Source organism: Anser brachyrhynchus (assembly GCF_964034855.1).
Source record: "Anser brachyrhynchus genome assembly, chromosome: 1".
In the NCBI taxonomy this organism is placed as follows: domain Eukaryota; kingdom Metazoa; phylum Chordata; class Aves; order Anseriformes; family Anatidae; genus Anser; species Anser brachyrhynchus.
The window spans coordinates 61,725,886-61,738,846 of NC_137694.1; the positions used below are offsets into that span (position 1 = coordinate 61,725,886).

At 44.3% G+C, this 12,961-nt stretch overlaps 1 protein-coding gene across 9 annotated transcripts in view; it reads left to right on the plus strand.

Moving 5' to 3' along the window:
• Positions 1-12,961, plus strand: part of TMEM178B (transmembrane protein 178B) — a 228,789-nt gene that overhangs the window by 186,387 nt on the left and 29,441 nt on the right. For all 9 annotated transcript variants that reach the window (XR_013942355.1, XR_013942356.1, XR_013942357.1 and 6 more), the window contains one exon: positions 591-728. Coding sequence is in view for 3 of the 9 variants with exons in the window: in XM_080569042.1 (XP_080425168.1) it covers positions 591-728 (138 nt within the window). In the remaining 6 variants the exon portion in view is untranslated. The remainder of the gene's footprint in view (positions 1-590; positions 729-12,961) is intronic.

Consider the following 12,961-nt stretch of genomic DNA (forward strand, 5'->3'; position numbering starts at 1 on the left):
ACAACACTACTGGACAGCAAGGAGCTCAGCCCCATCCTGCACATGGGGAACTGTGTCCCAGAGGGGCTTGGTGACTGGTCCAAGATCTCCCAGGGAGTCAGATCCAAGGTGAATCCCCAGTCGTGTCTGCGCTGGAGTAAAGTCCAGAGACTGCTTTGCACATCAGTTTGAGCAGGTACATCTGTTGGATGCAGCGTAGCAATGGATGGACATGTGAAGGCAGGATTTAAACAGGCTGTGCTAGCACCCAGAGACTAAAGTTGTTAACATTGTGCTGAGGCCATTTTACAACTTTTAATTCCTGAGAAAGTTGTCACAAGTCCCTTGGGTGTATCTGCACTGAGCTTCATTGTGTGGTGAAATGGTCACCTGCTCGCTCTCCCCAGCCCAAGCTAGCATCCTAATCTAAGGGTTGTCCTCCCTCTTGACCATCCTTACATAAACCATCCTGTGCCAACACACACTGAAGAGCTGGCAGTTTGGTAGCATTTTGGATCAAGACTGTCAGGAAGTCGTGATGATGGTTTTTTTTCTCACTGTTTTTTATCACTGTTCACAAGCACGCTGTTTTTCTGTCTTCCCCACTGCAGATCTGCGCAGGATGACAGCTGGCTTCATGGGCATGGCCGTGGCCATCATCCTGTTTGGATGGATTATCGGGGTGCTGGGGTGCTGCTGGGATCGAGGCCTTATGCAGTATGTGGCGGGGCTTCTCTTCCTCATGGGAGGTAAGGATATTGGCATCTGAAGAAATGTGTTCTTTTCCTTGCTGTTTTCATGTTCCTTCTTTCCACATGTCCCTCCTTTGTCAATGAAAACATGTTTTCAGAGTTGTTTTAGGTGATCTGGACTTGGTTTCGTGCTGAGCTCCTTCTGGTGTATGTCAAGAATAGTAGCAGTATTTACATGTTACTTCTGTCACAAAACAGCATCCATAACTCAGAGGACTAGAAAAGGCCTTCTGAGTTGTTGAGACTACTTCCCTGTTGACACAAGTAACACTGTCACAGAATCTCCTCTCCCTTACATGCTATTAGCTTAATAAATTTAGTGCTAAAAATCTGAAGATGAGGCAAATGTTATTTCCACTACTATCCTATTGCATTGTGAGAGACTTTGCTTTGATATCTGGAAACCGTGCTCAGAGTTTTAACCTGTATTTATTCCCAGTCAGTGGTCCTAGAGTCAAATACAACCTTTGGTTTAAGTTCTCTGATATATCTATGAAGAGCAGTGGTATCCTCTCAGCTTTCCTTTTCCTACCCTAAATACAAATTTCCTGCCCCTGTAGACTTCCCTCTGTGAGCCCAGTTATCAGTCCAGCAGCCCTTTCTGCCACCAGTTCTTGGCTGTACTTGCCTCTCAGATGTAGATGAGAAGGGTCACTCCCGAATAAGTCTGGTCAATGTACAGGGGCACGAAGGTTCCCTTGCTGTACTGGAAATCCCTTGCCTGACGTATTTTATGATTGTATTAGCCCTTTTCATGCTGTGTCACACCAGAGACCCACAGTCATCCTTCAGTTGGATAATACATCCAGGCCTTTCTCCTCCTTTGTAATTTCCTACTGCTCAGCTCCCAATTTACAGCAGAGATTCTGTTTATTAGTCCCTAGACACATGCTCTGGCACTCCATGCTTTTGAGCTTCTTCCCGTCTCAACTACACCAGCCCTCGGGGTCATCCAATATTTCCTGTGCAAAGCTCCAGCCTTCCTTACTGCAGATGCCATCCCACTGTCTGTCACCAGCAGGCTTCATGGCACGCAGTTACTTTAAACGAAGGCTGTGAGAGTTAAGTCCCAAACACAGCACTGGCTGAACATCTCAAATTGAATAGCATTGCTTCTGTTCTCTGATCGCTTCTCTGTTGGTGGTTTTTGTTTGGCTGGGTCCTTGCCCTCCCAGCAGATCATCCTTCAATGCGTTGGGTCACTTGTTCACCTGTACGGTGGTGTGGCACAGCTACGAGTGTGAGATACAGGGAAGCGCGTGTAGACCCAGAAGAGGAGCTGAGTGCTCAGATAACGAGTGTTTATGTTCCAGTGCTGTTGGTGCTGGTGAGATAGACGCTGGCTGTCTCAGTGCCCACAAACATATTTGGAGTCTGCTAGTACCTTTTGCAGGAAAACGCTGGTCTATCCGCGGATGGCTGCAAATGGTTTGTTGTGGGTGTTCGATACTCTATGGGCAATGGGTCTGCCAAATTAGATCAGTATTTCTTAAGTAATTAAAGGCTTAATTTGTATGTGTTACTATAATATGCTCAGATATCTGTGTGGTATTTAACTCACTAAAGCATGGCATTCAGATTAAAACATTAGAAGTACACTAAATAAGTGCTAAATAAATACACTCATTAGAAACTAGCTAAGTCTTATTTATTAATTACCAGTGTATATGGGGGAGTTTCTAGTGAAGAATTTTATTCTGAAGGATGGCTGATAAAAGTTTTCAGGTGAAACAAGACTCAGTGTGACCATACATAATGAGATGGGTCACTCATAACTTTACAAAGTTATCTTCTGGTATGCTCAAACCATAGACATTTCAGTGGGGACAGATATGGGGTCATGCAGCTGGGAATAAAACGTGTCAGTCAGCTTTGCAGAATGAGAGGCTGCCTCCTGGAAAGCAGCAACCCTGAGAAGGTCTCTGGGATCCCCGTTGCTGGGATCATCCAGCTTCACGGGAGCTCTCGGTGCCACATGGCTGCTAAATGTGCCAGTTCATCCCTTAGATGTCTTGATGAGAATATGCAATAACAGCACAAAGTGGGATTATCTCTGGGCAAGACAAAACTATTCCTGGTGTCCTTAATGAGGAAGGACATGGAAAAGTTGGGAGAGGATTGCAGAAGAGCTACAACAATGACTCCAGGACTGGAAAACAAGAACACAGCATGCCACAAAAAGCCAATTGCTTGAAAATGTTAAACAGAAGGTTTATAATTGACTTGAACACAAAGTGGAAGTACCTATGCAAGGAGAAGCCATCTGATAGTAGCATGCTCTTTGACTGAGTAGACAAAACAATAACAAGATCTAGCAGTTGGGAGCTGAAACTAATTGAATTGAGAGGCAGCAGATTATTTTATCTGCCAAATTCTGTCAAGATGTGTGATATTTTTAATAAAGATGTGTTGGGAGATCAACCATGTTTTCTGCTCCAAGCAGAGGCGTGTGGATCAGGGCTACAAAAGGTTATTATCTTTGTTGCACGTCAGTGGCAGCTGCTACACCTTTCCTGATTTCTCTTAACAGCAAATATGTGTGAAGTAACATCTAGAAAATGAAGCAGCCAGTTAATAAAATACACAATTAAAGCTATCTAATCTGAAAGTCAGTCGCTATCAGTGTTTTCCTGGTGTGTCACAAGTTACATAGGCATTCCTTCTACAGCCAGTAAGTCTGATTTGAACCTTTTTATTGATGGACAGTGTTTGAAGACAACTCTGTTACTTCTGTCATCACAGAAGTGCTGTCAAGGTATCATCCCATCAGTCCTCAAAATGCTTGAAGCCAGAGTGCCTCTTAGTTCTGTTTAGCTTTATTTTTCTGGTCCAATAGGGGGAAAAATGCTCTGGGAGGCTTATGACGTCCAACCTCACTGTAAATGACAGGTTAAGGTGGTAGCTATAATCAGTATAACTTTCCCTTCCATTTGCATTTCTGCTTGTTTAGGCTCTGTTTATAGCATTTGTTCTGTTTTAATTTCCAGACAAACAGCTCTTCTGTAATGATCTCAGGGTTAAACATTTCCTAGCTTAAGATATCTGTGGGTTTGGTCCCTTATTGCCCATAATTCTTTCAACAGGAAATCTCAGTGGAGCACTGAGAAGTGTGCTGTGATAATCTGACAAGACCAGACATGGTTTCCTTGGACCTCTGGTTCTTTATTATATTTACGGAACAGTCTTCTTGCTAGCCCATGTGGCAGTGCCTAATAAGGACTTGCTTTACTATGCTTGATCTAATTTCTCAAGCAAATGGCTGAAATAAGTCATTTGTGAAATGCAGGCCCTTATCTGGTATTAGTTCATCTGGAATCCAGCACATGTAAACTGTGATTTAGAGTGTGTTTTACACTGTTATTCAGCATGTTTTGTAACAAGTTAAAATTATTAATAATTCATCTTTCCTGTTTAGTCCAACTGTATCTGTATCAACAGCAATCACAGAGCTCTTATGGCTTCCAAAGTTCTTTTGCATAATTCTCTGTATTTATTGTAGGATTTGTGCTTGGATTTCTTATCTCGAGTGACAACATTTGCGGGACCACAGTACGATTTTTTTTTAGTGCCTCCTCTTGCACATAGCCAGATGGATACAGCAAGCTATGCTTAGTATTTCTGACCTCATTTTGCACAGTGGTACGATTACATAGTTTCCTGTACCCTGAGTTGCACTGTCTGTTGTAGTTTCATTTCTGAGTTGTCAGGATGACTTTATCCTGCAAGGTGGAAGAGTTTCTCTTGTGGCGATCTCCATGTAGTACTGTGCTCTTGTGTTTTGCTAGGATTGGTTCATTTTATGCATCTTACTTGAGACTGTTTAATTCTATTACAGAAGTGGGTCACACTCAAAGTATACATTACTCCAAGCACATCCTCTTGTAGCTTCTTGCTTTTTCTCTACATGCAAATTATTGAAAATCTGTGCACCAGTAAAAGCTTCGTACTGGGCATGTCCTCCAGTAATTTTGCAATTTTATAATAATTTCTGTAACCTTGGAGGCATCTGTAACACTGCTTCCAAATGTCAGAGTCCTGTGGCAAACTTGATGCTTTTATGCATATCAAGTACTTAGTGATAGTCTGAAAAGGATTCAATTAAACATCTACCTGAAATGCATGCGAGGCATTTATACATTGTGTTTTGACCAAAGCATTGTTTACGTGCACCAAAAAAGCATGCCTTTGCTTTTTGAAGTCCAGGCATGACCTCCTCATCATTTCCCAAGAAGTAGTCCTCACATTTCTGGACTTTGAGAAGTTCTTCTGAATGTATCCAAATCCTTGACCTACTTGCTTTTATTATCATGGTAAACCTGTCGATTCATTTGGTTGGTGTCTTTGCTCCCTCAGTAATAGCTAACATTATTGCCAAGTCACGGCAAATTTCAGTTTTACTTCCAGCCCTGAAGAGTTGAGATGCTATGAACTGGCACGCTGGCAACTCTACCATGGCAAATTCCTGCGTCTTCAGTGCACCCCTCCTTTCAGTACTTCATCAAGTTGTTTAAGAACACTTCCTGTATGACGATAAGCACACAAGGTATCTGTCCATCTAGTTATGGGTTTTTCCACCTTCTCTCCAGTACATTCGTGCATAGGATCTTCTTGTTTCGGTATCTCAGATTCTGCTAGGTTGACTGTCCTTCCACAAAGTTGCAAACTCAACCTCACCCCACCTTCTGTTGTTGTACTTGCTTTACAAAATCAGCTTTTGAATGCAATCCCTGACAGCCTGCTCTTTTCCTAGTTCAGTGCGTATTTCACTTCAGCCAGCTGTTTTGAAATAACACGTTGGTTTCTTTATTCCTAGTTACGAGAGCAGGGCTGACTTTGTACCCAAATGCTCCAGAACCCTTTTCCTCCAGCAGTGTGCCCTGGCAGCCAGGAGGGCCAACCGCATCCTGGGGTGCATCAAGCACGGCATTGCTAGTCGGTCGAGGGGAGTGATTGTCCCGCTCTGCTCTGCGCTGGTGCGGCCTCACCTCGAGTACTGTGTGCAGTTCTGGGCACCACAGTACAGAAAGGATGTAAAACTGTTGGAGAGTGTCCAGGGGAGGGCGACGAAGATGGTGAAGGGCCTAGAGGGGAAGACATATGAGGAGCGGCTGAGGTCACTGGGCCTGTTCAGCCTGGAGAAGAGGAGGCTGAGGGGGGACCTCATCGCAGTCTACAACTTCCTCGTGAGGGGGAGTGGAGAGGCAGGTGACCTATTCTCCGTTATCACCAGTGGCAGGACCCGTGGGAACGGTGTTAAGCTGAGGCAGGGGAAGTTTAGGCTGGACATCAGGAAGAGGTTCTTCACCAAAAGGGTGGCTGCACACTGGAACAGGCTCCCCAGGGAAGTAGTCACTGCACCAAGCCTGTCTGAATTTAGGAAGCGATTTGACTGTGCACTTAGTCACATGGTCTAAACTTCTGGGCAGACCTGTGCGGTGCCAGGAGTTGGACTTGATGGTCCTTATGGGTCCCTTCCAACTCGGGATATTCTATGATTCTATGATTCTGTGATTCCTCATCAATGCCTGCCTGCCATGGGGAGTGTGGGGTGGCAGGACAGCCCCATGGGGGCACTGTCTTGGCAATGGTCGCACCCTCCCCTGCCCACCATGGTGCACGTCCCTCCTGAAATGCTGTCCCTTGCTCCAGCTGGAAATATAAAATGGTGCCTCTAATATCTTTTTTTCCAGTACTTGCTTCAGCACAGAATTATCCCTGACCAAATTACATCCCTGGCAAGAGCTACATCACTTGCCTTTGTAAATGTATTAAAAGACCCACAAAGAGTGACGTTTTATCAGCCTTATCAGAGCTCTGTCCTTCAGCTGCACACTCATGTATTTTGCCTTTGTAAGTTTGTCAGTACTGAGAACACATTTCAGTGAAATCGTTAGGTTTTTTACTGCATGCCTAACAAGGCAGCCCTTCAGGGAGAGACTTCTGCATTGTCTTATTTTGTTCCAAATTTACTGCAAATAAATGCAATAAATCATCTCTGCCCTTGTTTGCTCTTTTACCTGTTCTCTTTACTCTTTTCTCTTGTCTCTGCCAGTTTTGTCTTGTGCCATGCACTTTAGTATCACTTTAGGGTTTTTGCCCTATTTGCTACCCGTTTCCTTAGAGAAGCATGTCATTTTACTACCCTTGCAAATATTCATTATTCTTTGCAAAGTCAAGTATGTTTCTTGCTGTAACCTTGCTTTGAGCCAATTATAAATTTTACCATTAATAATTCAGACTCTAATTAGCCTATTTGGAAATTATTCCAGCTGCTAAATGCCCTTATTCATGTGATTTAGCTTCTCCATGCATATCTGTGATAAAATGATCTGTAGACTCCCACAGCATTTCATTTCTTGCTTTTGCCTGGTGACATTTTTGAGTGAAATGTTGGTCTTGGGGCATCGTCTGGGAGGCTGCAATCCCCTTTCTCACCGGCACTAAAAGGCCATATTAAGCAGCTTTATGGAGTTTTTCCTCTCCGATTTTCTGTCCGAGCACTTGCTGCCAGGAACATTGGGAAGATTTTGTGTCCTCTCCTCCTCCGCCCCTGCAGTGGAAATCTGCCAGTCTGGGGGATTTGAGAGTCCTTTGCCAGCTCTGTTTCTGCTGCTCTTCTGCATTTCTTCTGACCCACCCAAGACTGCTGCTGAGAGATTGCTCTTCGCAGCCTGTCCATCCTCGCAGGGCTTAGGTCAAGGTTACAAAAGCTTCCAGCCTTTTGCCGCAGCAGAAGTGAACTCCTATTCTTTCCAGTGCTGGCTGCTGTGGTGGAGATAAGCAGGCAGGAAAGATGTGCGAGAGAGAAGAAAAAATAAAGTTATGCAGGTGTGCTGGCACAATTTAATGCTTATTTCAGAGACGCAGGAAAGGATGTTTATTAAAGAAATGAACAACCCGCTTACGAATGTATGAGTGCATTCTTCCCAGCCTGCCTCTATATCCTAATCCGGGGAGAAACAACCTTTTACAAATCCTTCTCATCCTCATCCCTTCTCAGAAATGTTTCCAAAATATTCCTTCTCTCACTCCAGGGGTAAATCCTGCCTGCAGACTGCTTTGTTAGCGTGGGCTGCCCACCTCCAGCGGATCGCTTGCTCTTGCCCAAGCCAGGTCATGCTTCACCGGGGTCTGTTGCAAGGCACCAGCAGGGCACAGGCACAGTTGGGGCTGTGGTGCTGGGTGGTTTGGATGCTGAGGGATGCAAACCCCACCAGAAAGGGGAGCTTCAAAACAGGGCTGGGGAGCCAGCGCGGCACAGTTGTCGGTACAGATGTGCCGCATGCATCTGTATCCTCTTTCACTCCCTGCCTCCGTGCAGAGCCTCGTCTTTAAAATCCCCAAGCCCGAGTGCTGTGCTTCCTCTGCCTGCGCTCTGCATATGTTGGTAGCTGACAACTGAGGCATCTGTGTATTTGCAGCCATGGATCGTTACCAGCTGTTGAGTCATTCGCGGCCCAAATTTAACTCACTGTACTTTGAAAATAGCACAGAGCGGTAGAAAATATGAGTATTTATTCTGCACAACTGTGGTCCTGCCATCTGAAAATAATCATTCCGCTGCTGAATAATTTAAGAAACAAAAACGTAACAATTTAATACAGCAAGTGTGAGGCAAAGCTCCGTGATTGACGTCTCCTCGGCAGTTACGAAGTACCTTCATAGCAGCTGCCAAGAGGAGGCAAAGAGAAAGATAAACAAAATGAGAAATCAAAAGGCATTCCTTGGGCTCCATCTGGAAACGTGGTCTAACAGGCAGCCTGGGATGTCTATTTCTCACTAATGATCAAGGTGTCTCCACATTCTTCTGGATGTGCACTTGTGGTGACACGACGAATCCATGACACTGAAGACTGAAGACATTTTGTGTGATCTTTTTTTTTCTTTTCTTTCCCACTGCATTATGCCCTGAAAATCCAGTTTATTGCGCTTCTTCTCTGAAAGGAATAGCCTTATCAAGTTTACATAAAATCTTTTTTTCCGTATGGAAAGGCAAGTGCAAATGCACACGTGTATGCACAGCTGTGTGCATACAGAGCTTAAGCAGCAGCATGTGATCTCTGCTAAAACAGGGGTATACAGTTAAGTGGCTGTGATCTGAGCAGCTTGGCATAAATATAGTTTTCACAGAGACATAATACCTTTTGCCAGTTCAAAAAGTATTTATAATTCAAAAGAAGCTGGATCACTGCAAGAAATGAGATGCCGATCACATTTTAATCCTGTGGGAGACACTAAATTAGTGATGGCTGCAGAGGAACTTAATTCAGCAAAACTCCTTCAGGACCAGTGTAGGAACTTACCTAGGTGGATTGACCTCCAGATGGAGACAAAGGCTGATTTGTATCAGGAGATGTCATAAATGGGTTGTGAATCTGTGAAACAAGCCTCGGGGAGACGTGGTCAGCACCCCCTTCCCCATACCTCCCACAGCACACACGCACACTTCTGTTCCTACTTGTGCTTTTGGTTAAATATTGCATTATGTTTAAAGTGATTTAAGGCCTTGACTTGGCATGAACTTGAGTTAATGTACAGCGTTAATAGGTTTTAAATGTTTAAACCCCTCTAAGGCTCTTGGTTGTTTAAAAGGGTCAAATGCATTACCAGGGTGCTGGGGAGGACACAGAGGAGCTGATGAAGGTCTCTGTGGACCTGCGATGAGACCCAGAGCCTGGAGCGGCCGTGCAGGCTTCGTGCCTCAGTGCCCCTCAGGCAGCAACGTCACAACGCAGAGCACATGCACGGGAAGATAATAAGAGTTAGCCTGTTCTTTAAAATGCCCTTTTCTCCTCACTTTCAGGACTTGTCAGTCTTTCTTTTGAAGCAGGTCTCTCCTACACAGCTTGTGGCATCCCTCACGAACAGGGTTGCTTGCAAGTCATGGTCTCTGTTTTCATTTTACACTGTGTTTCTCGGACCTAAGGAGTTGCTCTCCTTTTCTTGTGTATGTCAAAAGCTGGACACTCATGGATACATGCCCATATATATACAGATATATATGGACGTATGTTCAGTCCACATACATGGATAAGGCTGAAGGTGCTTCTTTGTCCTTACTTACCATTAGTAAGCATCTTTTAGAAATTAGTATCACTTCCTTGTTGAATGTTATCCAATTTCCTGTTTTGACTCCAAAAATAAACACTTCGGAAATCATCCATGTAAACATAAGCCCCCCTTGCCATCTTTGGGGGTTTTAACATGGTGTCAAGGCAGCCTGTTCAGTGTTTCCTAGCTAGAAAACAGTTGCTCAGCCGACTGCAAGACAAGGTGGGACAAGGCCCACAATATATTATACTTAAAAGGCAGAGCTAGGGCACTGTGTTAAATCTTTACTTCTGGTACTTCTCTATGCTTACTGGTGCTCTGAGAACACATTTTGCTTTTATTTATTAATGCCGACACCCATTTTGAAAATGAAATAAGGGGCTCTCTGGAAACTTGAAAGATTGTCTCCTTTCACTGTATGGGCTTCTCTGTATGCCGTTGAGTACCTTCTGCTGAAATGCTCTTTTGTAATTTCAGCTCATAATACTCCTCAAGGGGAATCACACACATCTTTGCATCTCCTACGGCATATGTTGAATAGCATATCCATGTCCTTCTTCTCACAGAAGCTATTTTCTGAATACTATTTTCATTAGCTGCTAATTTTTTTCAGTGCCTGGGGAATTTTTTCAGTACCTGAGGAATTTAGCTGATTCTTTAGGTCAATACTGACAGACCTAGCCCTGAAAAACAGGGAGATAAGACTTAACACCTCCACAAGAGAATAGGGGTGGAGTGGGAGATAGAAATGTGTTGTTGTTTATTTTAAATCAGTAACACGGCTGTACTGCAGAGTCCAGGCACTTAAAGGTGTTGTGTTTTGTTTTGTTATTAGTTGTTTGTTTTTTTTCCCTGAAAAGAATGGCACAGCTGGAGAATTCATTGTCAACTCCATAGCATTTGATCTCCATGGAAACATTAGGAGCTGACTTTAAAGTCAGCCTTCAAATATGTTGGATTTTTCCCTGTGGCTCATTTTTGATGCTCCTAGATGTTCACTTGCACCCTTTGAGGGAAATGCCAACACAGGCAATTCCAGCATCTTTGCACCTGATCACAGAAGTACATTAGCATTTAGGAGAAGGAGAGGAAAGGCTTTGGAGGTGCAGAGATCTGGTAGTCTGGATCAGAAGGCAGGGCAAGTAGTGTTTGTGCACCTATAAACTCATTGTTTTTCAGTCTTACCACAGATCAGCCTGCCTCCCTGAACTCGGTGTACAGTAAACTGAAGAGTCAGCTCACTCTGGCTTTTCAGGAAAAAAAACAAAAAAACAAAAAAAAACCCACACAATTCACATACCTGTGTTTGTTGTTTTAAAAGTCAGCTCTACTGACTTGTAATTTCTCACTCACCAGGACAGGAGATACTGATAGAAGAGTCAGTACCTTCAAGAGTTATGAGAACAAAAAACCTAGCATAGTCCGTGAAGGGCATGCAATCTTGTTTACTTCTCAGGGATGTCAGTAGGGCTTTGGGGGAGCTGACAGAAGGTGAATTAAAGTAGAAACAAAGTAGGGGAGATGGATCCGATAGGAATACAAAAGACTTCCCCACCCACAGTCCTGGAAAACAAGTTGTGTGTTATTTTAAAATTCCGTGGTTGTTCCTTATCCCTTAATAACATCACCAGGTCTTTGATCTGTTGTTGGCTTCTGAATTCCAATGGCAAGACACTTCAAGGCCAAAGGAAGACAATGAAAACAAAACTGGCATTTATTATTGGGTTGTTGTTTTTAAAAAATATGAGTCCTTCTGCATGCCTGGCATCAAAGAAGAAAGAAGAGTGCGTAGGCAACAGAAGGTGAAATAATACTGGCATGGTTTGCTAGACAGGAAGAATTCCTTACAGAAAGAGAGGGGAGTGAATTTGTATGTGCAGCAGGTCCTGTTGTTAAATGCAGAAACTGAAGCAAGACTTAAATTCACTGTGGCTCCTTGGTTTGTCTACGTAGAAAAACAACATTCCCTTTGGACAAATCTCTGCTACGCTTACTTGGTCTAATCTGCCTGGACAGAGGAGCTCAACAGGCCACTGGAAATTTCACAGAAAAAGCAGCCAGGCCAGGCAGAAAGTGTGTGACTGGAGCCCTCCTCATTTCCATCCAGCTTGCCCTGACCTGGCTCTTCCAGGGGTTACAGAAAGCAGTCATACATACTGTGTACGTGTGTGTGCCGCGGAGGCTGTACAGGTGTTTCCTCTGCAACAGGAAAGAAGATTTCAGCATCCTCCATGCCCTGGGATCCTTCAAGGCAGCACAGAGGGGATCAGGGTGGTTTTGTTGCTTCCAGGCACTCACATAAATATCACGGGGGTGGCCTGCACCCCGTGCTCTTTGTTATCAAAACAACTTCATCTTATTTTGATTTCTGGCCGTTACATCTCACTAGCTGTATCACTCAGCTGTAAAGAACATCACTTTGAAGACTCCTCAGCAATTTAAAATTTCCTTCAAACGAAAGGTTCTGCTAACCAAGCCTTCTGAGAGAGGTGCAGTTTTCTGACTGGAATAAGAGGGCCCTACCCAGAGAGAGGCAGGATGACCTGGTTGTTAAAATACCAAAGGTGAAGTGGTGGGTGGATTCCCCAAGCTATGGGAGATGCCCTGTGACGAGGCAAGCCCAGCCCTGACCTTACAGGTTTCTTGTCTGCTCCGGCAAATGCTGAGGCTCGGAAGCAAGTGCCTGAAGTCTGATACTAAACTTACATGTCTTGTCATCTGACAAGTTGGAAATGTGATGGAGTCACGCGAATTGGCTCAGATCTTAGCCTCAGAGCGTAACGAAGCAGCTCTGGCCAGGCAGTCCTGGGAGGTCCGTGCTGCAGGGGGTGCAACAAGCCTGCCGGCAACCTCTGCCTGTCACCAAGCATGGTGCTTGCCAGCCGAGTGTTGTGATAATTTCACTAACCTTTGGTTAGGATGTTTCTCTATTTTGACATTCTTTCACTTCTGCTCCCGGCAAAATATGGAATAACATCCCACAGCTACACCTGGCACAAGTTTTGCTGCCTCCTCTGTTGTGGCTGCAAGTTCCTGAGCCATTCCATTTGCTTAATGGCTGTAGTCAAGTCACTTTATTATTGCTAGGTTACCTTGGCTGGGTCATGGCTAAAGTAATCAGAGGGTTATTCAGCTCAGGCTTTGATCAGCTCCCCTCTTTCTCCCTAGCCCGTTTTATC